Source organism: Trachypithecus francoisi, unplaced genomic scaffold (assembly GCF_009764315.1).
Source record: "Trachypithecus francoisi isolate TF-2019V2 unplaced genomic scaffold, Tfra_2.0 Lachesis_group17, whole genome shotgun sequence".
Lineage (NCBI taxonomy): Eukaryota > Metazoa > Chordata > Mammalia > Primates > Cercopithecidae > Trachypithecus > Trachypithecus francoisi.
Genome location: NW_022681462.1, coordinates 76,987,328 through 77,009,988, shown reverse-complemented (window position 1 = coordinate 77,009,988; position 22,661 = coordinate 76,987,328). Strand labels below are relative to the sequence as shown.

Below are 22,661 nucleotides of genomic sequence, written 5' to 3'. Positions count from 1 at the left end.
CTGTACATGAGGTTCCTGACACCCATGAGGCATCCAGTAAATGTCTGCTGGATGGGTTTTCAAATGTAGGCCAGGACATTTGTCCAAGTCCCCAAGTCCAATACCAGAATTCTCCATCATTGTCTTTCCTCAGAAGCAGAATCTTTTCCTTGGGGCTCAGCAGCTCCCATTTACTTGAACTGAAAATAGAAAAGGGAATGAAAAGCTTGTGGGGGGCATGCTAGAAATTCTTTAGTAAAAGCTCTATAGTATCATTATTTATTATTATTTTCCTACTACTTCAGACAACTAAATTTCCCATTCCATATCATACAGTAGCATGAGCATTAATTGATAGCTTGCTATGAGCCAAGCTCAGGGCTAGGTTATTGACATACATTATTTCATTCAAGGCTAACAACAACTTTGTTGTTATCATTTTAGAGATTAGGAAATTGAAGTTAAGAGAGATTAGGTCATTTGCTTGAAGTCATAAATCTATTAAATGTCAGAGGTAACATTTGAAACTGTTTTCAGATACTGGACAGCAGGCAACAGGGGTCCATGATCCTGGGAGGCTGGAAACAAATGAGGCGAGCCCTAACATCACCTAGGCTTTCTTCCTGAAGGTAATTTCCTGGCCAGTGTTACAGGGAGAGGGACTCAAAAAAGAACATATCGGTGGGGCTGAGTGGAGGAGACAGAATCTGGAGTTCAGGGAGATCAAGATAGCCAGAATTTGCTGGACAAAGTATCTGAAAGGAGGGGGCTACACGAAAAAAGGAGTTTTAGGAAACTTCATAGGGGTTCCCTTGCGTCTTTGGCTGAGCTTTAATCTGTGCTTTCTTAAAGTGCAACTCCCGAAGACTGGACCATAAGCAGGACACAGTGCTGGGAATCTCAGGCATTCCCACCAGACAGAATTAAAAGACTTTATTTATTTATTTACTTATTTTTGAGACAGACTCTCACTCTGCCACGTAGGCTGGAGTGCAGTGGTGTGATCTCAGCTCACTGCAACCTCCACCTCCCAGGTTCAAGCAATTCTCCTGCCTCAGCCTCCCAAACAGCTGGGATTATAGGCACATGCCACCACATCTGGCTAATTTTTGTATTATTAGTAGAGATGTGGTTTCACCATGTCGGCCAGGCTGGTCTTGAACTCCTAACCTCAAATGATCTGCCTTCCTTGGCCTCCCAAAGTGCTGGGATTACAGGCGTGAGCCACCGTGTCCAGCCAAAAGACTTCATTGAATACATGGAATCTTTACTAGAGATCCCAGAGGGTCTACAATTTAGTAGTGGAATCAAATTATCCCTAACACAAAGGTTTGTCTTGACCTTCCCTAAAAGTGCTTAAAAACTTCAAAGTATCAAAACAATCCCTAAGCAATGTAACTACCTACTTTAAAAAGAAAAGTCCAATACTCTTTAAAGAAATACGATAAAATTCAGTACTCTGAAACTAAAATTTACAATGTCCAGGATGCAATAAAAAGTTATTAGCCTATGAAGAAGCAGGAAATATGATCCGTGACCATGAATAAAAAAATAGTCCATAGAAACCGCCATAGAAATGAGAGAGATGATGGAATTAGCAGACAAGGACATTAAAACAGCTATTATAAAAGTGCCCCATATTCTCAAGGATGTCAAGAGAAACACACACATAAAAAGGGGAGAAATGGAAGATAATCTCAAGTGGAATTTCTAGAATTGAAAATATAATATTTAAAATGAAAAATATACTGGATGGGATTAACAGCAGATTAAACACTACAAAATAAAAGCTCATCATTTTGATATTCACTATACCTCTAGATCCAAGAAATTAAGAAGCTTGCCTGAACTAAGATCACATAGCTAGGCAGTAACAACACTGTAATTTTACCCATCATCTATCTGTAATTTCAGTGCTTGTTCCTCTGTGAAAGAAACCGCCACCAGCAACAATATGATGCTAGATTTCTGTAACACTTTAAAATTTATGTATTTCTTAGATGACATTTTCCCACATAGATCCAGTTCCTCTAATAACTCTGTTTACTAATGCGTAACAAATAAAATGCAGCATATTTTATCAAAAGGAATATTCGACTTATGTTTCTATGCCTTCATTTTTTCAATGTAAAAACGATTAAGTGATAATGTGTATATGGACATGTTTGTAGACTCTAAAGACCTGTAAAGGATTAAGTATTATAAATCTTCATAATGACAGAACAAAGGACTTTAGGACTTGACCTCCCTTTCTGCCTGTGCCCTACAGCCAGTGTCTAGCCTGCAAAACCCACATTTCTTTAGGGCTGCCATTAGGCAGAAACAGCCTAAATGTACGTATCTAATCAGAATGCCCAGAGGCTATTATATGTAATCAGAGTGTAGAGTCCAATCCAAATCTGTCTACCTTTAACTCAGCAAACCCAGGAGTGTACTGAACCATGCCAGGGAAAGACACTGAACCCAGGCACCAAAGACCTTGATTGAGTCATGCTGTATGACCTTAGGCAATTCAATTAATCCAAGTTTCTCTATTAGTAAAATGGGGATCAAACTATCTACTTTGTAATAGCGTTGTTTGGGGGATTAAATGAGATAATAAAAATTCAAAGGTTAGCACAGTGCCGGCAAGCCCTCAAATAAACATTAGCTTTAATTGTTATAATGAAAGAGAAAGCAGTCTATATACCATAAAGCATCTTATAAATGTGAGGGATTGAGCCTCCCAGTCTGAAGGCTTCCTGATCCTGCCTAAGACCAAAGGAAGCACACATTTGAATCTGCGTGCGAATGGCAGCCTCCTTTGCCTACATCTACCCGTTCTCACCCCTCCAAGATGTCCCCAAAGTTCACCTGTCACTCCAGTCTCCTTTCCATTCCACCTGTCCCCACGGGTTCCGTAGCTTGACGAGATATTCAGGTCTATGTTTGCAGGTCACCTGCATAAAACAAGAGGCAGTTTAGGTGGCCGGGCTGAGTGCAAGCATTTCAGAGAGCTGAGTGAGACTCGGGCCTGGAGCTGAGCACTTGCAGTGGAAAATCACAGGCCCAGAGAGAGCTGGTAGAGGAGAAAGTGGCTCTGCTTCTTGTACTTACAAGCTGTGAGACCTAGGGCAAGTCACCTAACCTCTCTGTGTCTCTGTTTCCCGATCTGTGAAATAAGGTCAATAGTCATACCTACGATAGTGGGTTGAATGGTGATCTTCCCTCCCTAAAGAGGATACGTACACTCAGAACCTGTGAACGTGATCCTATTTGGAAAAAGGATCTTTGCAAATGTAATTAAATTAAGGACCTGGAGATGAGATAATTATGGATTAGGGTGGGTCCTAAATCCAAAGACAAGTGTCAGAAGAGAAGGGGAGAGGACACAGAGAAGGCCACATGAAGATGGAGGCAGAGACTGGAGTTATGTAGACCAAGTCAAGGAACACCTGGAGCCACTGGAAGGTGGAGGAGGCAAGAAGGGATTTGACTCTTCCCCAGAGCCTTCAGAGGGAGCATGCCCCTGCTCACACCTTGACTTCAGACTTCAGGTCTTTGGAACTGAGAAAATTCATTTCTGTTGTTTTCAAGTTCCCCTCCGCCAACAATTTACGGTAATTTGTTGTGGCAACCTTAGGAAACCAGTAGATCTTGTGAAAGGAAAATAAATCTTGGGACCCCAAAATCACTAATCTAAAGGGAAAAGTCAAGTTGGGAACTGCTTAGGGCAAACCTGCCTCTCATTCTACTCAAAGCCACCCCTCTGCTCACTGAGATAAATGCATATCTGGTTGCCTCCTTTGGAAAGACTAACAGAAACTTGAAAGAATGCAACCATTTGTCTCTTATCTACCTATGACCTGGAAGCCCCCTCCCTGCTTCGAGTTGTCCCACCTTTCCAGATGGAACCAATGTTCATCTCACATATGTTGATTGATGTCTCATGTTATAAAACCAAGCTGTTCTCTGACCACCTTGGGCACATGTCGTCAGGACCTCCTGAGGCTGTGTTAAAGGCGTGCATCCTCAACCTTGGCACAATAAACTTTCTAAATTAACCAAGACCTGTCTCAGATACTTGGGGTTCACAACCTACTCAGAGTATTGCTGTGAGGGTGAAATGAGTCCACATTTGTAAGGCAGTTAAACAGCATTTAGCACACAGTAAGTGTTGTATAAATTTTGTTAATAAATGTGGAAATAAATTAAAGGTCTGAGCACACAGACCAACATAGTTGTTTGAGATCTAGAAGGAAGAATTTAAGTGTGAATTGAGTCCAAGAAATTTGAAACAGAGTTAAAGGAAATTGGAGGACTTGGGAGGAGTCAGGCCCTCTAGAGAATATCAGAGGTTCTTTAACTTAAACCTGCTGACTTCTTATCTCCATGCTTTGCTTATACTGCTCCCTCCACCAGAATGCCCTTCTTGCCCCATACAAATCTACCTATTTCAAGGACCAACTCAACGTCACCTCCCCTGTAAGAGACTCTTCTGACTTCTCCCCAACCAAACTCAATGGAGGTCTTTTCTCTTATCCATGAATTCCTAAAGTCTTTCATCTACACTTTCTTCTCTCAGTTTCAACTTTGCTTCCTCCTCATTTTCAGATATGGTTTGTGACCATACCTGGCTGTAAGCCCTTTGTAGGCAGGTTCTGCCTGTTGCATCTTCCTCTCAATGCCTAGTAAAGCTCAAAAGATGGATAGCAGCAGAGACGGTCATAAAGAAGCATGTGAGAGAGGAGTAGAAATTTGGGAGGGAAGAACCAGATGAAATGGTTGTTCTTGGCATCCCAGAGTGAAGCAAAGTTCAAGGAAGGGTTGTGAGGTACAGCAGGGTGAGAGGATGGTTGGCTGAGGGCTGCCCCAGGGGATGAGATTGGGATGATGCACTGGTGTTGGCAAAGGCTGGACCCACCACTTCACCCCAGGAAATAGGTGCAGAGGCACAGGGACCCACCAAAGACTTTACTCACTCTCCAGATGGCGCAGAAACTAAATCCACCAAGATTAGCTAGGGCCCAGAGAGGGAAGGGCAAGGCTGAGAAGGAAACCAAGCGGCCGACCTCAACCCACCTTCCTGATTCCTGTGACAGTATAGGCATGGCCTTCCACCAGCCCATTTTCCAGAATCTTCTCCTTCTGCAGAGACAAGAGAGGTTCTGATCAGTCTTCTGTTATGTACAGCTTATTATTTGAGTAATGTATGAAAAACTCTTTGTTTGGCTGGAGCAGGGGTTTATGGAGAGAAGTGTGGGAGATAATCATGGTATGGTACATTGCAGTTTTCAAAGCTCTTTGGTATCCATAGTCTCATTCTACCCTCTCAATAAGTGAGCCATTCTGCAGTGATCACGTCATACCCTCCATTTTACAGAGGACAAACTCTATTTAGAGTTGCTGAGTAAATGTGTGAGGTGACACATCTGGCCATTAGTGAAGGCAGGGCTGAACTGAGGGCTTCCTACTCCTGTTCCATGGTTTCGGTTGTTATCAAATAGGATGTGGAAAGTGCCTTGCATGAAGCTGGCACTTAATAATTGTTAGCTTCCTTCTCTGCACATCATCTTCTTTTTCCTAGTGTCTTGCCTGTCCTGAGGCCCCAACACTGCTGCTCTGGTTTTTTTGTTTTTGTTTTTTAAAACAGAATCTCTCTCTTGTTGCCCAGGCTGGAGTGCAAGGGTATGATCTTGGCTTATTGCAACCTCCGCCTCCCGGGTTTTAGTGATTCTCCTGCCTCAGTCTCCCAAATAGCTGGGATTACAGGTGATCACCACCATGCCCGGCTAATTTTTGTATTTTCAGTAGAGATGGGGTTTCACCATACTGGCCAGGCTGATCTCGAACTCCTGACCCCAGGTGATCTGCCCGCCTCAGCCTCCCAGAGTGCTGGGATTACAGGCGTGAGCCACTGCACCTGGCCTTGCTGCTCTGGCTTGAACACCAGGACCTCAGCAGCAGGAGCTGGGTGGAGGTCCTGAGCCCACACCCAGGTGAGGGCAGTGGTGGTTGATGGAAGGCAGGGGTGCAGGAGAAGAGGACATTCTGCCAGTGGCAGCCCAGTCTCACCCCTGAGTGGGTCTGGCAGCCAATGAGGGTTCTGTTGTAGGTGGCTTTGGTGAGGATGTCCCAGAGGTCGCCATGGGCTGCTGCCAGGTTGATGGTCATTGTCACCCCTCCAGTGAAGTCTACAAGGGCTTCAGACACCTGTCCTGATTGCAAGTCTTCATAGGAACCAGAAAGCCTAGCCAGGGAAGAAATAAACATGAAAGGAAAAAGTATCATGAGTATTTATCATTTTATATGGCCTCAGCATCCACTTTTAAATAGGAGTTTAGTTTTCTCATACCAAAAGCAGAGCTCAGGCAACCCTGACATAGTTTCCAATACTATACCTATCCTGAGTGGCTTCAGCTGATGGTCATAGATAAAACTTAGAGGCATCTCTCCTGCCTAGAAGACTGGGAACCCCTCTTTCCCACCACTTCCTTTAAATGGACCACTCAGATGTTTGCCTGAGAACTTAGTGACCACCTGTCAATCACAGTGAGATCTCCTGGAACTAGTGCCTGCTTGCTTTGAACCTATCAATTAAAGCTGCTCATGGGAAACCTGTTTGGACAACACCCCGGACTCAAGAAAAGGCATGGGTCCACCACAGGTCCATTTTCTCTTTCTGCCTGGGCTCCCTGACTTCCACGTGCATGTGTGCATATACGTGTGTGTGCATGTGTTTGTGTGTGTGCGTGTGTGTGCATGTGTGTGTGTTTGTATGTGTGTGCACATGTGTACATGCGTGTCTGTGTTTGTGTGTGTGCATTTGTGTGTGTGTGTGCATGAGTGTGTATGTGCCCTCCATGCATGCCAAGTACCCTCTAGGGTCTGTAGGTATGAAAAACTCTTAAACTTTCATGTTGCGGTTGTGTGGTTGAAGCTGTGCCCACAATCCGACCGCTGATGATCAGGCTGCCCCACAGGGACCCAAGCAGGTGGATCCCCTGCTGCTGCTCCTTCATTCAGGCCTCTTAGCTGCTGGGGACAGCAGTGATCTCTAGGTTGAGAGAGTTTCATTCAAAACAAAAGGAAGGGGCATTTAAACTGTAGATGAGATGGTCCGAATGAGAAGTGAAACCTTTGCTTAGGTATTCTTTGGGTGTATCTTGCTACTCCTACCTTCCATCCCAGGAGCAAAGGAGAGAGTAGACACTCAGAGCTCCTATCCCCCTTAATTCCATCCATTAGGGAAAGGCAAAACTCTTGAATGCAGGTTTAGAAGAGGTGACCCCTACCTAAAAGACTCTGAATACGTTGTCACTTCTATGTCAACTGAGACATGCCTCAGGATCTCATTTCATAAACTTTACCTGACTCCACTCCCGTCCTTCAACATTGAGAGAGAGAAAAAGAAGCGATAGGAAGGGGGATATTTCTGCTGGTTTCTTACTTGGCATAGGCCTTTTCCAGAAGTGCTCCCCAGAACAAGTTTTTGTAGGTGGAGGAGACAAAGAGCAGCTGGCCAGATTCATTTACAGGCAGGCGGTCATCAATCACCACAGGAACCCAGTTCCCGTAGTGCCAGAACTGGAGGGAGAGAGTGGCCCTGGGTGAATGAGGACTGCTGCAGGTGGTGATCAGCCCAGAAGGTGAAGACATGGTCCTCCAGGAACCCTCTTTCCTATAGCTCCCTCCAGGCCGAGGGCCCGCGAAGACACTCACCCAGAACCGGAAGATGCCAGCATACTTCTCAGTGAAACTCTGATTCAGGGGAACAACTCTGCTCAGGATGTCCTGGTGCAAGGTCAGAGCTTGCAAAGCAGCCAAGAACCAGCAGTCTCCTAAGTCAGACAGCACACAGCATCTGCATGAATCTACTGGGGACTTCATGCCTGCAGGAAATGCCCGGTCCCTATGGCTACCCTCTCTGGGCTTGTAGCCTGGTTTCAGAGAAGGGAATTATATACTGGGAAAGCAGATGATGAGTGAGCAGAGCGGGAGGCTGGGAGCACTGGCTGAAATCCAACTTGACACCAAAACCAGAGCCATGTTCCTGGACCAGCTTTTAGATTCCTGAATGCCCTATCCTCAGGAATTTGGACCTGAACTCCATCTACTTTTTCCAAATCTTGCCTCTGAAACTGATTTATGTTCTTCTGGGAAAGCCTCAACCCTTCAGGACCCTATTTCCCTGTCTGTGAAATGGACATCGCTGGACTTGGTTGGGCCCTCCCTGATGACCAATTTACTATTTTAAAAAGGTAGAGTTGGCCGGGCGCGGTGGCTCAAGCCTATAATCCCAGCACTTTGGGAGGCCGAGACGGGCGGATCATGAGGTCAGGAGATCGAGACCATCCTGGCGAACACAGTGAAACCCCGTCTCTACTAAAAATACAAAAAACTAGCCGGGCGAGGTGGCGGGCGCCTGTAGTCCCAGCTACTCGGGAGGCTGAGGCAGGAGAATGGCATAAACCCGGGAGGCGGAGCTTGCAGTGAGCTGAGATCAGGCCACTGCACTCCAGCCTGGGCGACAGAGCAAGACTCCGTCTCAACAAAAAAAAAAAAAAAAAAAAAAAAAAAAAAAAAGTAGAGTTGAGGATAGATCTGCTTTGATCCTATTCTGGGGAGGCTAATGACTGCTGTCTTAAGAAGGTCCCACTGTGGGAGCTAAAATAGAGTGAGCACATTTTCCAAACTTAAAATTTAGACCTGTAAACTGGTAATGAGGATTATGTGAGGACTTAGGCAGGGTATGCATTCCCACGCATCCTCAGAGGACCAGTTTTTATAAACTTCACAGCAAAGAACAGAGCACGTCCAGGTAGCCTTCAGGGTTTGCCAGTGAATAGCCATTTTGGGCCTCTCTCCAGTGGGGATCTCTGGATTCTCTTCTTCATCATCCACTCTGTCTTGGCGAGGCCTGGCCAGCAGGCAGCCTAGTGTCTGTCTCCCAGGGCTGTGCAAACTTACCTACCATGCCCTGGCAGAGATCCAGCCTTTTGGTCTTGGCAGAATAAAACTGGGGATTGCTGTGCAGCTCCTGGGGGAGACAAACAGAATTGTCATTCTGACCTAGAACAAAAAAGCTCCTGGAGCTACAGTGACCATGTTTTCCCATACCCCCAAACTGGACTTATGGGGACAAAGATACAGAATATATGTGTAATCAGTGCTGTCCCAGAAGATCTGGGATACAGAATTCTGTCCTTTTTATTTCTCATTCCTTCTTACAGCTTGTGTAAGTCAGAGCCCTGGACTCTGTAGATATTGAGAAATAGCACTTACACCAAAAATGCCTTTTCTTAGAGTTTCTATTAAAAATGGAAACACTTTTATAGGAGGCATTTTCGGTTTTCCTAGAGATCTTCTCTTTCTCTTTACTCTCCCCTACTCCTCCTTCCTATTCCTGACCCCTAATAAGATGGTCCTTTGGCTTTTCCTGCTGAGATGCAGGCTGGGGTGGGGTGGTAAGGGGGTGGTCTCTGCTCCGTGGCAAGATTTATATCCTTCAGTCTTTGCATGGACACAGTTTCCCCAAGAGTCAGTTGTAGAACAGAGTCTCTATGTCAGCAGTTCCCAGGATTTTCTGAGAGAAGTGGGATCTTGGCTGCCATGTAGTTTAGGAGGCTCACTGCAGATTGTACACACAGTAGGGACTACGTAAGTCTGGGGCTGCAGGTATCGATGGTGATGGGTGAGTAGGGAAGAGAAAAGGAAAGTCTGCGGCACAGGCTTAACTTTACCCTATTCGCTAGCCATGTTCCTGAAATCTTGTATGTAAATGAAGTTTCAGGGAGATGGATTACATTTGAACACATTAAGAAGTTGCTTTTTAAAGGAATTGATGCATTTTATAGAGTGAAGAATATTTTTCTAAAGTGATTAATAGCTTCTTAATTTACATGTTTCACGAGCCTGTTTTGGGGGGAGGAGATTGGAGAGATGTTAAAATTTATCTCTCTGGCAGATGGTATTGGCTGTGACTCAGGAAGCCTTGCCATCTCAGATGAAGCTAAACAATACCTTGATATATTTCTGGCTATAGCTATTCTGCATATTTCTGGGCAGGACTGAGGGAGGGCTACATCTTAGACTACTCTCAAAATCACCCCTGGTTTTCTCCGTCTGGAAAGTGAGAATGTGGGAATGTACCCAGTTCCCTTCTCATGGAGATCAATGACAGTAAGACCTGGTGTGATATTGTGAAATATATATTTGGTCTTCATTTGCTCAGTTTTCTGACATTCAGCTCCTAAAACCTTGGGAACCTCTAGAGTGAAAAGAGTGTCCTTTGTATGCTAATGATTGACTGGTGACTGGTGGTCCCTAGGTAGCTTCAGGATAGGGTCTGGTCATTGGAAAGATCAAGGCAGGTTTAGAAGGTTGGGACTTTCAGCCCCACCCCCTGACCTCTGGGGAGGGGAGGGAAACTGAAGGTTAAGTTGATCACCAAAGGCCAATGATGTAATCCATCATGCCTAGGTAATAAAGCCTCCATAAAAACCCAGAAGGACAGGGTGTAGGGGGCTCTGGATATCTGAACACATGGAGGTCCCTGGAGGGTGGCACACCCAGGGAGGGCATGAGAGCTCCACACCCCTTCCCCATGCCTTGCCCTATGCATCTCTTCCACCTGGCTATCATCTGCATCCTTGTAATACCCTTTATAATAAATCACTAAATGTAAGCGAAGCATTTCTCTGAGTCCTGTGACCCTCTCTAGCAAATTAATCAAACCCAAGGAAGGGATCATGGGAACCACAGTCCTGATTTATGGCCGGTCATGAGAAGTACAGGTCACAACCTGGGACTTATGATTGGCATCTGAAGTGGGGACAGTCTTGTGGGATGAACACTCAACCTGTGAGATCTGACTCCGTCTCTAGGTAGACAGCGTCGGAATTAAATTTCATTACAGAATACCCAGATGGTGGCCACCAGAGAATTGCTTGGCATGTGGGGAAAACCTCCCACACATCTGGTGTTAGAAGAGTGTGTTGTGTTGAGTGGAGAGGAGAGAGCAGGAAAAAGCCTGTTTTTTTTCTCCCATATAACTTAGGTGTAGTATCTGAAAGCCTAAACCCTGGGGCAGGAGGGTCTGGGCTGACACATTTTGCCTCACCGGGGGCCTCTTCCACTGCAGGCGGGGTGGCAGCTTCTGCAGCAGAGAGCCACTGCCGATGGACCTCAGGGTGGCCGGGAAGCTGGTGTCTTCAAAGAGGCAGCCATTCCTCAGGCACTCTGCCAGCAGGGCCTCGAAGTCTTGTTGGGGGAGCTGTGGAGAGGCCCTCCTAGAGTACCTTGGCCCCAGCTTCCATCTGCATGGGAAAGGTGGCCACAGAGACATGGCAGGCAGTGGGTACAGTCCTGTGAGTCTTCCTGAGGAGTCTCTGCTGCTCCTGAAATGGACAGAGGACGGTCAGTTTCCTCACTTCCTGCTTGTGCTTTGCCATTGCCACAGAGAGGAAGGGAAGGATGGAGAGAATGGGAGCGGAGAAGTCAGCTGGTGAGAAAGAGACAGAAGCCGGTGGTTCGATTTTGTCCCAGACAGTGGGGGTCTTTGAGCACTCGCTCAAGCGCTTGAGGACCTGGTGGGGGATCAGGGATCTTGTGGCAAAAGCCTACAGAAGGGAAAGGTCTCTCAAGCCTCAGGGCTGAGTCCTGGGCCCCTGACTGCACCAATGTCACAGGGGTCCCTTCTGCTTAGTGGGGAGGCAGGAGAAGAGAAGCAGAAAGCTGGAGCTCAGTCCCCTGGGCTAGAGGGTCCTGTGCCTGCCAAGGTAGTGGGGAGTAGTGGCTGTCTGCTGAGGGCCTCCACCAGGCCTGCCAACTCCTGCCTCCCAGCTACAGACACACAGCCTTCCTCCTGCTTCAATGTCCTCCTTATTCTTCCCTGCAAAACCTCCTCCTACATTATCTTTTTTTTTCTTTTTTTTTTCTTTTTTTTAGTTTTTTGAGACAGAGTCTCATTCTGTTGCCCAGGCTAGAGTGCAGTGGCGCGATCTCAGCTCAATGCACCCTCCGTCTCCCAGGTTCAAGCGATTCTCCTGCCTCAGCCTCCCGGGTAGCCGGGATTAGCAAGGCCACAGGAGATGCTGGGGGCCAGCAGCCTCCGTGCGGGGGCCTCCCAAGGACGTCTCTCCCATCCCAGGAGCCCCTGGGTGCGCTCCGGGTCAGGGTTAAAGCCCCAGGCTCCAGCACGGGGTGCGCTGGTCTCTCGTGGAAGGCCCCCATGGGCAGTTGCAGGCCCTGGGAGGGCTGCAGGTTGGCATGGGCAGGCCGGCAGAGCATCAGATACAGATGCCCGCCACCACACCCAGCTAATTTTTGTATTTTTAGTAGAAATGGGGTTTCGCCATGTTGGCCAGGCTCGTCTTGAACTCCTGACCTCAAGTGATCGGCCCGCCTTGGCCTCCAAAACTGTTGGGATTACAGGCATGAGCCACTATGCCCAGCCTACATTCTCTTTAAAAAGAAATCCTTCCTTGAAGACTTTCTTGCTAATGTAAAAGGGGGAAAGAAATCACACACACATATTGTGGCAAATACCAACAACTGCTGGTACATGCCCATTCTCCCCTTTTCCTTGTTAACAGAATTCCTGTTTTGATAACCCGGCTACAAAACTTGATTTCCTGGAGCTTCTTGCAGGACAGGTTGGCTACACAATATAGTTTTTCATTTTACAGTTGCAAAACCATGAATCTTCTCCAGCCCCACCCCCCCACACCCCCATTTTTCAGGTGTTACAACTGAAACCTGTCCATTCATTCATCAAAAATTTTACTGGGAACTTACCATTTGTCAGGCTTGAGCTAGGCACTGCTCACCAAAGACAGTCCCTGCCCTCATGGCTCTTACAGATTAGAGGCTGGGAGAGCGGGAAGGGTGAAATGATCTTTCTGGTGCTATACAAGGAGATTTTATAAGGGCTGTATCCAGAACCCAGAGCCCTGACTCCCATAACAATATTCAGCTCTCAGTGCTACAAACTGCCTATTACACCCAGCACAGTGTTTGGGACAGAATGTACACGCACTAAAAGTAACTCGCAAACATGCTTATACTGAGTGTGAGTACTCCCTCATGGCTATAGGAGTGACCTGGGGTCCTCTCCATTTGTCAAGGTCCTGCCCATCCCCCAAAGTCTAACTTGAGTCCTTTCCCCAGGAAGCTCTCCTTGAGTGCCTGGCATTCGCTGAGACCCCCTCTGTCTACTGACCCACTGTCTACCCATTGGGCACCCTACTGTCTTGGTGCTTCTCAAATTATCACTAGTGAAGGGCCTATGTTCTTTTATTTCCAATTTGTCATAGAAATTTAATGAAAATGAATAAACAGAAACGCACAATTTCAAAAGATGTATAAAATCAAGCCCACCTTTAAAATTTTTTCAGGTCAGGTGCAAGGGCTCATATCTATAATCCCAGCACTTTGGGAAGCCAAGGTGGGCAAATCACTTGAGCCCAGAAGTTCGATACCAGCTGGGGCAACATGGCAAAGCTTCGTCCACGTAAAAATACAAAAATTAGCTGGGCATGGTGGTGCATGACTGTGGTCCTAGCTACTTGGGAGGCTGAGACAGGAGGATCACTTGAGCCAGGAGGTAGAGGTTGCAGTGAACAGAGATGGCGGCACTGCACTCCAGCCTGGGCAACAGAGCAAGACTCTGTTTCAAAAAAAAGAAAAAATTAGAGCCAACAAAAATTAAATTAAATTTAAATTATTGGATCAATTGCTATAAAAGTTTCTAAACACTTGCTCTCAGTTTTATAGGTGGCTCACCAAGCACTGCTGGTGACCAGTTGGTGGAGTGGCCCCACTGTGGTTCTGCTCTGAGTGATGCATGCGTAGAAGCCTCTTCTGCCTAATACTGGCTTTTGAATCCCCTGCAGGATTAGCACTGCTGGAATGTTGTTTGCCTCACACCCTTACCTCTGAGACCTGAGGGCAGTCCATTCCTGGCTATTCTTATTTGTCAGGGGTGCCTGTGTACTTCCTGGGGGAAGACCCAGCCCCCTTCTAACCCAGGTCACAGAGACTCAAAAGCTGTTACTCAGGTCTTGTGTTTTTCCCTGAAGTTTTTTTCTTTTTTCCTAATGTGGATGAGTAGGCAAAGCTTCCCCCAGGCTTACCCCATTTTCTTCCCAAAAAGTTTCTTCTACCACATTTATAAACAAACTTGAGGCCTCACAAAGGCAAGGTCTCCCTTTTTACCCCTTCAAGCCTTTACAACAATCCTTTACTGCTTGTCCTGTGAAAAATGATAGAGGGTCCCCTGGCTTCAGAACCTCACTCAGGCTCATGCCCTCCTTACCCAGTGCTGGGTCATATTTGGATTCCTCTTCAAGCCTGCAAATACTACATTTCGTGACAAGCACAGTACATCATGGGCTCAGGAGACAAAGGTTCCTCTCACCCTCCAAAGTTTAGAAAGAGGCCACATGTGTGCACGCACACACATACACACACATCTTATTTTTAAATAAATATTTCTAAGTCACCTTAGGGAGAATATAGGCCCAGATGAAACCAGTTGGCAGTTCTTGCATGTTTCCTATATATTACAAACCATGAATGAAATGGGCTCATTTTCAGATTGGCACAGCTCTCTGCAAAGGGCCAGATGGGTCTAGGTCACATTTGGAAATTCATTTTGACTACTGTAAGTGAGCAGCGTTGGAGCAGGTCCACCAAATAAGACTATGCAAATAGATAGGTGAAGGCCAATGGGGCTCAAGCTATCTAAGAATGTGCAGCCTAAAAGCATCCTCCTTGGGCCTCAGAGTTCTTTCCTTGGCTCTCCATAAGCTGCTAGGCTGTTCTGCAGTGTTTTGCATGTCAGGATTATTATTTTTTTTTAAATTAGAGACAGGGTCTCACTCTGTCACCCAAACTGGAGTGCAAGGACATGATCATAGCTTACTACAGCCTTGAACTCCTGGGCTTAAAGGATCCTCCTGCCTCAGCCTCTTATGTAGTTAGGACTACAGGTTCAGGTTCATGCCACCATGCCCAGCTAACCTTTTTTTTTTTTTTTTTTTTTGTAGAGATGAGGTCTTGTTATGTTGCCCAGGCTAGTCTCTAACTCCTGGCCTCAAATGATCCTTCCACTTCAGCCTCCCAAAGTGCTGCCATTACAGGCATGAGCCACCGTGCCTGTCCAAAATTTATTTATACTCAGGAAGTAAATAGAGAGTCAGGCTTCGATCTTCACTTCTTCCATGCTGGCTATTCTCCCCTTATCTATAGATGCTGGGGGCTAGGGAGGGCGTTATGATGGTGAGAGGTATTAAATAACCTGGTGCTCAGATCACCTAAGTGTCTTGATCCAGAGGAGGAGGCCTTTGAACGCTAACTGGCTCATGAACATTAGGAGCATCACCAGACAAGACACCTGTGGATACACCAGCCAGCAGTGCAAACTCCAAACCCCAATCCCTGTATGCAGGCAGGGTTTCCTCATCTCTCCTGATAACCCTCTGCCTATTTAACATGTTAGTGTTTATTAAAAGGTACATGGGAATATTTTAAATGTGGGAGAAGGAACAGACTCTAGATACACCTTGTGTCAAAATTTACTCCTTCAGGTGGGTCTCAGTGGTATTTCAGTAGCCAGTGTGAGTAAGATGACAGAAGCCAGCTGTGCACATCTCTTCCCAAGTCTGTATTCCATCATGCCATGTTAGTACCTTGTAATTGGCCATCATGGGAGTGTCCATACCATGGAACTGGTAAATGCTACAAATAAGAGCTCCTTGGCCTTTAAAAAAAAAATTGAGAGCTAGTTGTTGAATATTACCAGCACAGGACTGGTCAATCTTAAGACAGCAGATTGCCTGGTCCTATGGGATTGTCCACTTGGAAGTTTCCCTGTTGTCCAGGAATAGAGAGAGTCCATAGCCACAGGTGAGAATCTGTGAAGGCTTTACAAAGGGTGGTGTTACAACTCATTTACTGATTGATATCAGTAAAAACATTGACTCTGACAAACTGGAGAGAAATTAATACTATATCCCTGCTATTAAAAGTTCAGTCAGACTGCAGGTTTTTATATATTTGTTCTAATCACTTTAAAGTCAGAAGAATTAGTTTCCACTTAGCTATGAGTTGACTTATTTTCATTTTAAAATCCAAATAACATATTGATTGTGGAAAAATCAAGGGAAAGAAAGGAAATATAAATTACCCATATTCCCACTACTCAACGATAGCCATAGTTAAAATTTTAATGTATACTTTTAGAGAAAATGTTCTATGCTTAATTATTTTTCTAATGAAAGTGAATATAATATTATACATTGTGTTTTACACTTTTACTTGACAATATCTAATGAACACCTGTCTTTGCCAATAAGTTGAATATACAAGAACACATTTAATTATTGCAAAGTATGCCAAATCATAGGTCAACCAAAATTTATTTTTAAAATCTACTGTTTCTGGAATTTCATGTTATTTCTTCTTTTTACTAAACAGTGATGGTATTACTAGAGTGTATGTCTTTGAGCACATCCTAATTATTTTCCTAGGATAAATTAGGGCTAGAATGAAATTTATTTAACCTAAGAAAAGATATTTACTAAAAAAATCTAGAGGAACACCATACTTTCTGAGGAAAGATAAAATATATTTCCTTAAAATAAACAGAAGATAAGAATGCTGATTACTACCATTCTTAATCACTTTTAATTGTAATTCCTAGTTAAGCCAATAAAACAGAAAGAAAGAAAGAAAGAAAGAAAGAAAGAAAGAAGAAGAAAGAAAGGAAAAGAAAAGAAAGAAGAAAGAAGAAAGAAAGAAAGAAAGAAAGAAAGAAAGAAAGAAGAAAGAAAGAAAGAAGAAAGAAAGAAAGAGAAAGAGGGGGGGTGGAGAGAGGGAGGGATGGAGGAAGGAAGGAAGGAGCACAAAAATCAGAAAGCAAAAAAAAATGACTATTATTCACAGAAGAGATTATTTTATGTGTAGAATATCTAAAAGATTTTTTTTTAACTATAGGAAATAAAAGAATTCAAGAAGGTCAATGAATAAAAGTTAAATACACTATACAGAAACTCAGTGGTGTTCTTTTTATAACAGCAACAACTAACTAGAAAATGTATTAGGAAACCAAGATCTATTCTTCATAGCAACTCAGGTTACCAGTATGAGTAACCTGGTGCCATTAATCAAACACAGAAGTCAATTAGAGGTTCTGTGAGCAAAATGATTTTAGATACAATCATCATAGACACATATGCAATCACCAATGAAATTGTGTATAGATCATGGCCCTAGTATTATTAAACGCATACACACACGCGCACACACACACACACACACACGATGGGAAGAAAATATGTATAAATAAGAATATGAACTATCTCTGGATAATGTGACTAAGACTTTTATTTTACTTTGTTAAACTTTTCTATATTTTCTGGACTCCTCTATTAGTATATATTACTTTTATCATGGAAAAAAATGTGTTTAATAGAAATACAACATAAAAAAAAGCAAGTCAGTGGTTACCTGGGACTGGGAGAGGGAATTGCCTGGGAAGGAGTGCAAAATAACTTTTGGGGTAATGGAAATGTTCTATATTGACTGTGGTGGTTGCATCTGTATATTTTTTTCATCAAAACTCAATGAACGATGCACAACACACTTAAAAACATGTCCAGACACAGTGGCTCACGTCTGTAATCCCAGCACCTTGGAAGGCCAAGGTGGGCAGATCACTTGAGGTCAAGAGTTCAAGACCAGCTTGGCCAACATGGCAAAACCCCATCTCCACTAAAAAGACAAGAATTAGCTGGGCGCTGTGGCAGGCGCCTGTAGTCCCAGCTACTCAGGAGGCTGAAGCAGGAGAATTGCTTGAACCCAGAAGGCGGAGGTTGCAGTGAGCTGAGATCCCACCACTGCACTCCAGCCTGGGTGACAGAGTAAGACTCTGTCTCCAAAAAAAAAAAAAAAAAAAGGTACATGTTTATTATACATAGTTGTCTCAAATTAAAATTTTAAGTTTATATAGAAAAACCAGGGGATCAGCCTGACTCCTGTCCCACTGGCATCATCATGCTGAACTACTGCCTTGATTTGGAATAATAATATCTGCCCAAATCCTGGCTTTCCTTGGTGGTGGCTACTTTTTCAACCACCTCTGAAGCAGTTGAGGACTGTGGGCTCCATTTTAAAGTGGGAAAAACTGAGACTCTAAGACATAGAAAGGAGCTTCCCAGTAATTTCACCAGAGTACAAAAATAGGAACTAATTCCCAGGGGTCCATACAGTGTCTTGAGTCCTTGCCCTGATGTTCAGTTCATTCACATGTTTACTGAACACCTACTATGTGCTAGACAGTATGTCTCGGGCTGGGAACATAACACCTGGCCTTTGATCAACCTATAGGGGTAGAGTCAGGTCTCTGGAAAGGAAGCTAAAGAAATAAGTACCATGCACTCACTCACATGAACCTGTAGAATCCTCCTGGGGGATGATGGATTTCCAGAGAACTCTGGCATCTTGCCACAACCCACTAAGTTGTCTCAGGCAAAATTGGAGTCAAAACCTAGGCTCTTTGTACAAGACTCTGTCTACATGATAAAAAGCACCAGATTGAAAAACAATCAATTCCTTGTTCTCGACAGTCGCAACAAAAGAACAAGACTAACTATAGGCTTTGCTTGATTTATCGTGAGCAGGGATTGTACTTCTTTTTTGTAATAGGCGGTGTGCAGTGGCCATGGAGTGCTAGGTTTGGAATTAGAAAACCCAGAAGGCAAGTGGGTTTGCTGCCTCTTCCCATATGCCCGTGTGCTGACTCCTTTACCCTCTCTGAGCTGGCTTCCTCACCCTCAATACGGAATGACGTATACTGTGCCTATTCTCAGAACTCAAAAGACATAACCGTGTCAAAAGACTTGACGAAAGTCTAAAGTAGGATTTGGCAAACTACAGCCTGGATAAATACAGTTTTACTGAAACTACAGCCATGCTTATCTGTCTGGTATTGTCTGTGGCTGCTTTTGCATTACAACAGCGGAGTGGAGTCACTGCCACAGAGTTCTTAGGGGCCACAAGCCTAAAATATTTACTATGCCATCCTTTACAGGCAAAGTTTGCTGAGCACTGCTCTAAAGCACTATTTAACCAGGTAGATTGCTGTTGCAGGGCTAATCTAAGCACAGGGGTAAGCTCCAAGTAGGAACTCACAGATTAAAATGTGGTTAGTTGAATCCATCATTAAGAATTTATCTTAATGTAACAGTTTTATCTCTAATTGATTCGTCGACTTTTTAATAGACTCTTAACATTTACAGTTGCATTCATGTCTCAAAACACTTGCAAATATGGCCTGCAGTTTCTCTCTGCTAAAGTTTCGCATCTAATCCCGTATTTAGATGTGATAACATCAGGCATTCCTGGGTAGTTTTCAGGTGGTTCTGAAATGAACAGGATTATGAACAGGAAAACCAGCATCTCTACGTATACATCATGACCTGTTCATAAAAGATGAAATGATTTTGTAACATTAATGGTTTGAAAGACTTTAATTTTTTTTTTTTTTTTTTTTTTTTTTTTTTTTTTTTTTTTACTGTTTAGACATCTGTCTGCATTTAGATCAAGTTTCTAACAGAAAACATCAAGCATGATTCTTCGTTTATTAGAGCAGACATTTGCCTTTCAGGAAACAATGACAAACGTGGCCCAACTGTGAGTTCTTGAGGGCAAGAATGGTATAGGCTTTTTTTTTTAATCTCTAGTCACACAATACCATGAATAAACAGATGCTTGATAAATGCTGGCCAATTGACTCACTGATGGAAGGGATGGATGTTTCTTCACTTGGAAAATGTAAGGAACAATAAAGCATGCCCTCCCTCCCCTCTTATGAAGCTGAACTGAGATCAAGGAAGTTAAAGACTTCCTGTGAACTGTCAATCACTTGGCTGCTCTTCTGGAGTCTGATCACATTGCTGGGGCCTGATTTAGGTTGAGGGAGCCTCTTGAACATCCTTCCCCTCCGAAATGCTCATCCAGGCTTGCCTGAGGGCTCCTTTCCTGGGTGGTATGTGGGATCCACGTCAAAGCAACCCGGGGAAGTAAAACCAAGGTCAGACCTAAAAGAAAAAGGAGTCTCCAAAGGGAACATACGCCTTGGGAGAAGGTGGGGGAGAAGAGGCAGGAAGTCCCTTAACTGGCAATCCCAGGGTGGGCATCCCCTGGGCTGACTGCATGCCTCTAGGGAGGTCTAAGAACTCGACTGGTGGAGCTCCCTACTCACCCACAGCCACCCCACTTCCATTTGACTTTATGAGACACTGCATAGCTACAAATCTTTGCAGAGAAGAAGACTCCCTGGAGCACGAGTTGTCATGACCTGGACACAGCTTTCCCTGAGCACAGGAACAACCACTCGGCCTGTGTGGAAGTTGCACCCTGGCGTTGCTCACTGCAGCTGAATCAAATATGAGGCTAGAAGGAACTTAGTGGTCATCCCATTCAGTGCCCCCATATACAGACAGGACCTCGGAGCAGTTCCAGGGAGGCATGGCCTGCTCAGCCTGACTGTTAGGGGAGCCCTGGGGCATCTCTTCTCTCCAGCACAGGCACATTCTCTTTGTACAGCCTCCTCCTAAACTATGACTTCGGTGGGGTCACTCTGTTCCCCTCGAGCTGCCCTGCTCTGACACTTCCCACCCCAAGAGGGAGTGGGACCCTAGTCTGAGAGTCATCCCCTACTCTTTTTCTATCCATTCCCACGGTTTCAAAGAGCCAACCCTTCCGATTTTCAAAACAAAATATCAAATGATTCTGAACATTTGACAACACATTTGGACAGGAAAGAGTTTTAAAGCAGATATAAATTCATTCCTTTTATTTTTTTGCAGGGGCATTTGCATCTTCAGAGAGTCATGGAATTTGAGCTAGATGAGCGATCAGACTGAGGTAGCTCTTCTCCTCCTCTGATCCTGCATTTGCCATACGACTGGCCATTTCACATCATACCCTCAAAACCACACAGCTCATGGCGTCAAGTCCAAATGGCCAGGCTCTTGGTGTGTTAGTTCCTTTCTGTGTACACAAACCCCCACCACAAACCCTCTGCTCCGTCCAAACTTACAAAGGAAATGTCGCTTCCTCCTGACGTCTTCTGCCTCAAATCTCCCTCATCCTTCAAAGCTCAGGGCAAATGTCCCCTCCTCTCCAGAGCCTTCTCTGGAAACCTCTTGTCTTCTTCTTATGGGGCTTTCCTGCCCTTCGCTCACACTCATGAACTGGGGAGAGGATGCTGGTTAACAGCCCCCTCTTCTACCAAGCCCATTCCCCGGCTGGAAGACTTGGCCAGTCATTTTAGGCTCTGGTTAACGCTACTCCAGAAAATCAAGGTATGCAGTTAAAAACCCAGGAAAACTTTTGGAAAAAGTAAGCCAATTAGAAACATCTCAAAAAACACAAAAAGAAAAGAAACTATTTGACAGTAAATACTAGAGCTAAACACCTACAAACTATCTGATACAATTCCATTCCTGGTTATTATCCAACAGAAATGCTTAAATTTATGCACCAAAAGACATGTACATCAATACTCACAACAGAAATATGAAAAATAGGCCAGGCGCGGTGGCTCACACCTGTAATCCCAGCACTTTGGGAGGCAGAGACGGGCGGATCACGAGGTTAGGAGATCGAGACCATCCTGGCTAACCCGGTGAAACCCCATCTCTACTAAAAAAGTACAAAAAACTAGTCAGGCGAGGTGGCGGGCGCCTGTAGTCCCAGCTACTCGGGAGGCTGAGGCAGGAGAATGGCGTAAACCCGGGAAGCGGAGCTTGCAGTGAGCTGAGATCCGGCCACTGCACTCCAGCCTGGGCGACAGAGCGAGACTCTGTCTCAAAAAAAAAAAAGAAAAAAAGAAATACGAAAAATATCCCCAAATGAAAACTACCCAAATGTCCATGAACAGGGATATTAATAATATCCATATAAATGGATATCACATCCATTTATACAATGAAATACTTCACAGCTCTGAACAAACAAGACTTACATGCTGCAATATGAATGAGATTCACAAACAATACTGAGTAGAAAAAATTCAGACACAAAAACTCTTTGATTCCATTTACATAACTTTCTTTTTTTTTTTTTTTTTTTTTTAGACAGAGTCTCACTCTGTCGCCCGGGCTGGAGTGCAGCGGCCGGATCTCAGCTCACTGCAAGCTCCACCTCCCGGGTTTTCAGCCTCCCGAGTAGCTGGGACTACAGGCGCCCGCCACCTCGCCCAGCTAGTTTTTTTGTATTTTTTAGTAGAGACGGGGGTTTCACCGTGTTAGCCAGGATGGTCTCGATCTCCTGACCTCATGATCCGCCCGTCTCGGCCTCCCAAAGTGCTGGGATTACAGGCTTGAGCCACCGCGCCCGGCCTCCATTTACATAACTTTCTAAAGTGAGAAAACCAATCTATATGTTATAAATTAGCTTAGTGGCTACCTTGAGGTCGAGCAATCTATCACCAAACCAATTATACCACTGATAGTTACATCAATTCCATTCCTTTTCTACTGCTTGTTTTGATAGTCAGGAGAGAGATTTACAAGGGAGTTTGAAAAGTGGGAGAATCAATTCATTTCAACAAGGCTGTATTGCATTGCATGCTTCCCCATGGGCCAGGCATTGCCCTAGATGGTAGGGGTACAGGATGAATTAGACAGAATTTC

General features: G+C 44.7%; 1 protein-coding gene across 3 annotated transcripts in view; it reads right to left on the bottom strand.

Annotated features, from left to right (window-relative positions):
- Positions 1 to 22,661, bottom strand: part of CAPN14 (calpain 14) — a 59,679-nt gene that overhangs the window by 18,904 nt on the left and 18,114 nt on the right. For all 3 annotated transcript variants that reach the window (XR_004428406.1, XM_033176129.1, XM_033176130.1), the window contains 8 exons: positions 11,081 to 11,357; positions 8,929 to 8,998; positions 7,681 to 7,799; positions 7,409 to 7,545; positions 6,034 to 6,208; positions 5,041 to 5,106; positions 2,833 to 2,918; positions 105 to 179 (listed from right to left, as the gene is read on the bottom strand). Coding sequence is in view for 2 of the 3 variants with exons in the window: in XM_033176129.1 (XP_033032020.1) it covers positions 105 to 179; positions 2,833 to 2,918; positions 5,041 to 5,106; positions 6,034 to 6,208; positions 7,409 to 7,545; positions 7,681 to 7,799; positions 8,929 to 8,998; positions 11,081 to 11,305 (953 nt within the window). In the remaining variant the exon portion in view is untranslated. The remainder of the gene's footprint in view (positions 1 to 104; positions 180 to 2,832; positions 2,919 to 5,040; positions 5,107 to 6,033; positions 6,209 to 7,408; positions 7,546 to 7,680; positions 7,800 to 8,928; positions 8,999 to 11,080; positions 11,358 to 22,661) is intronic.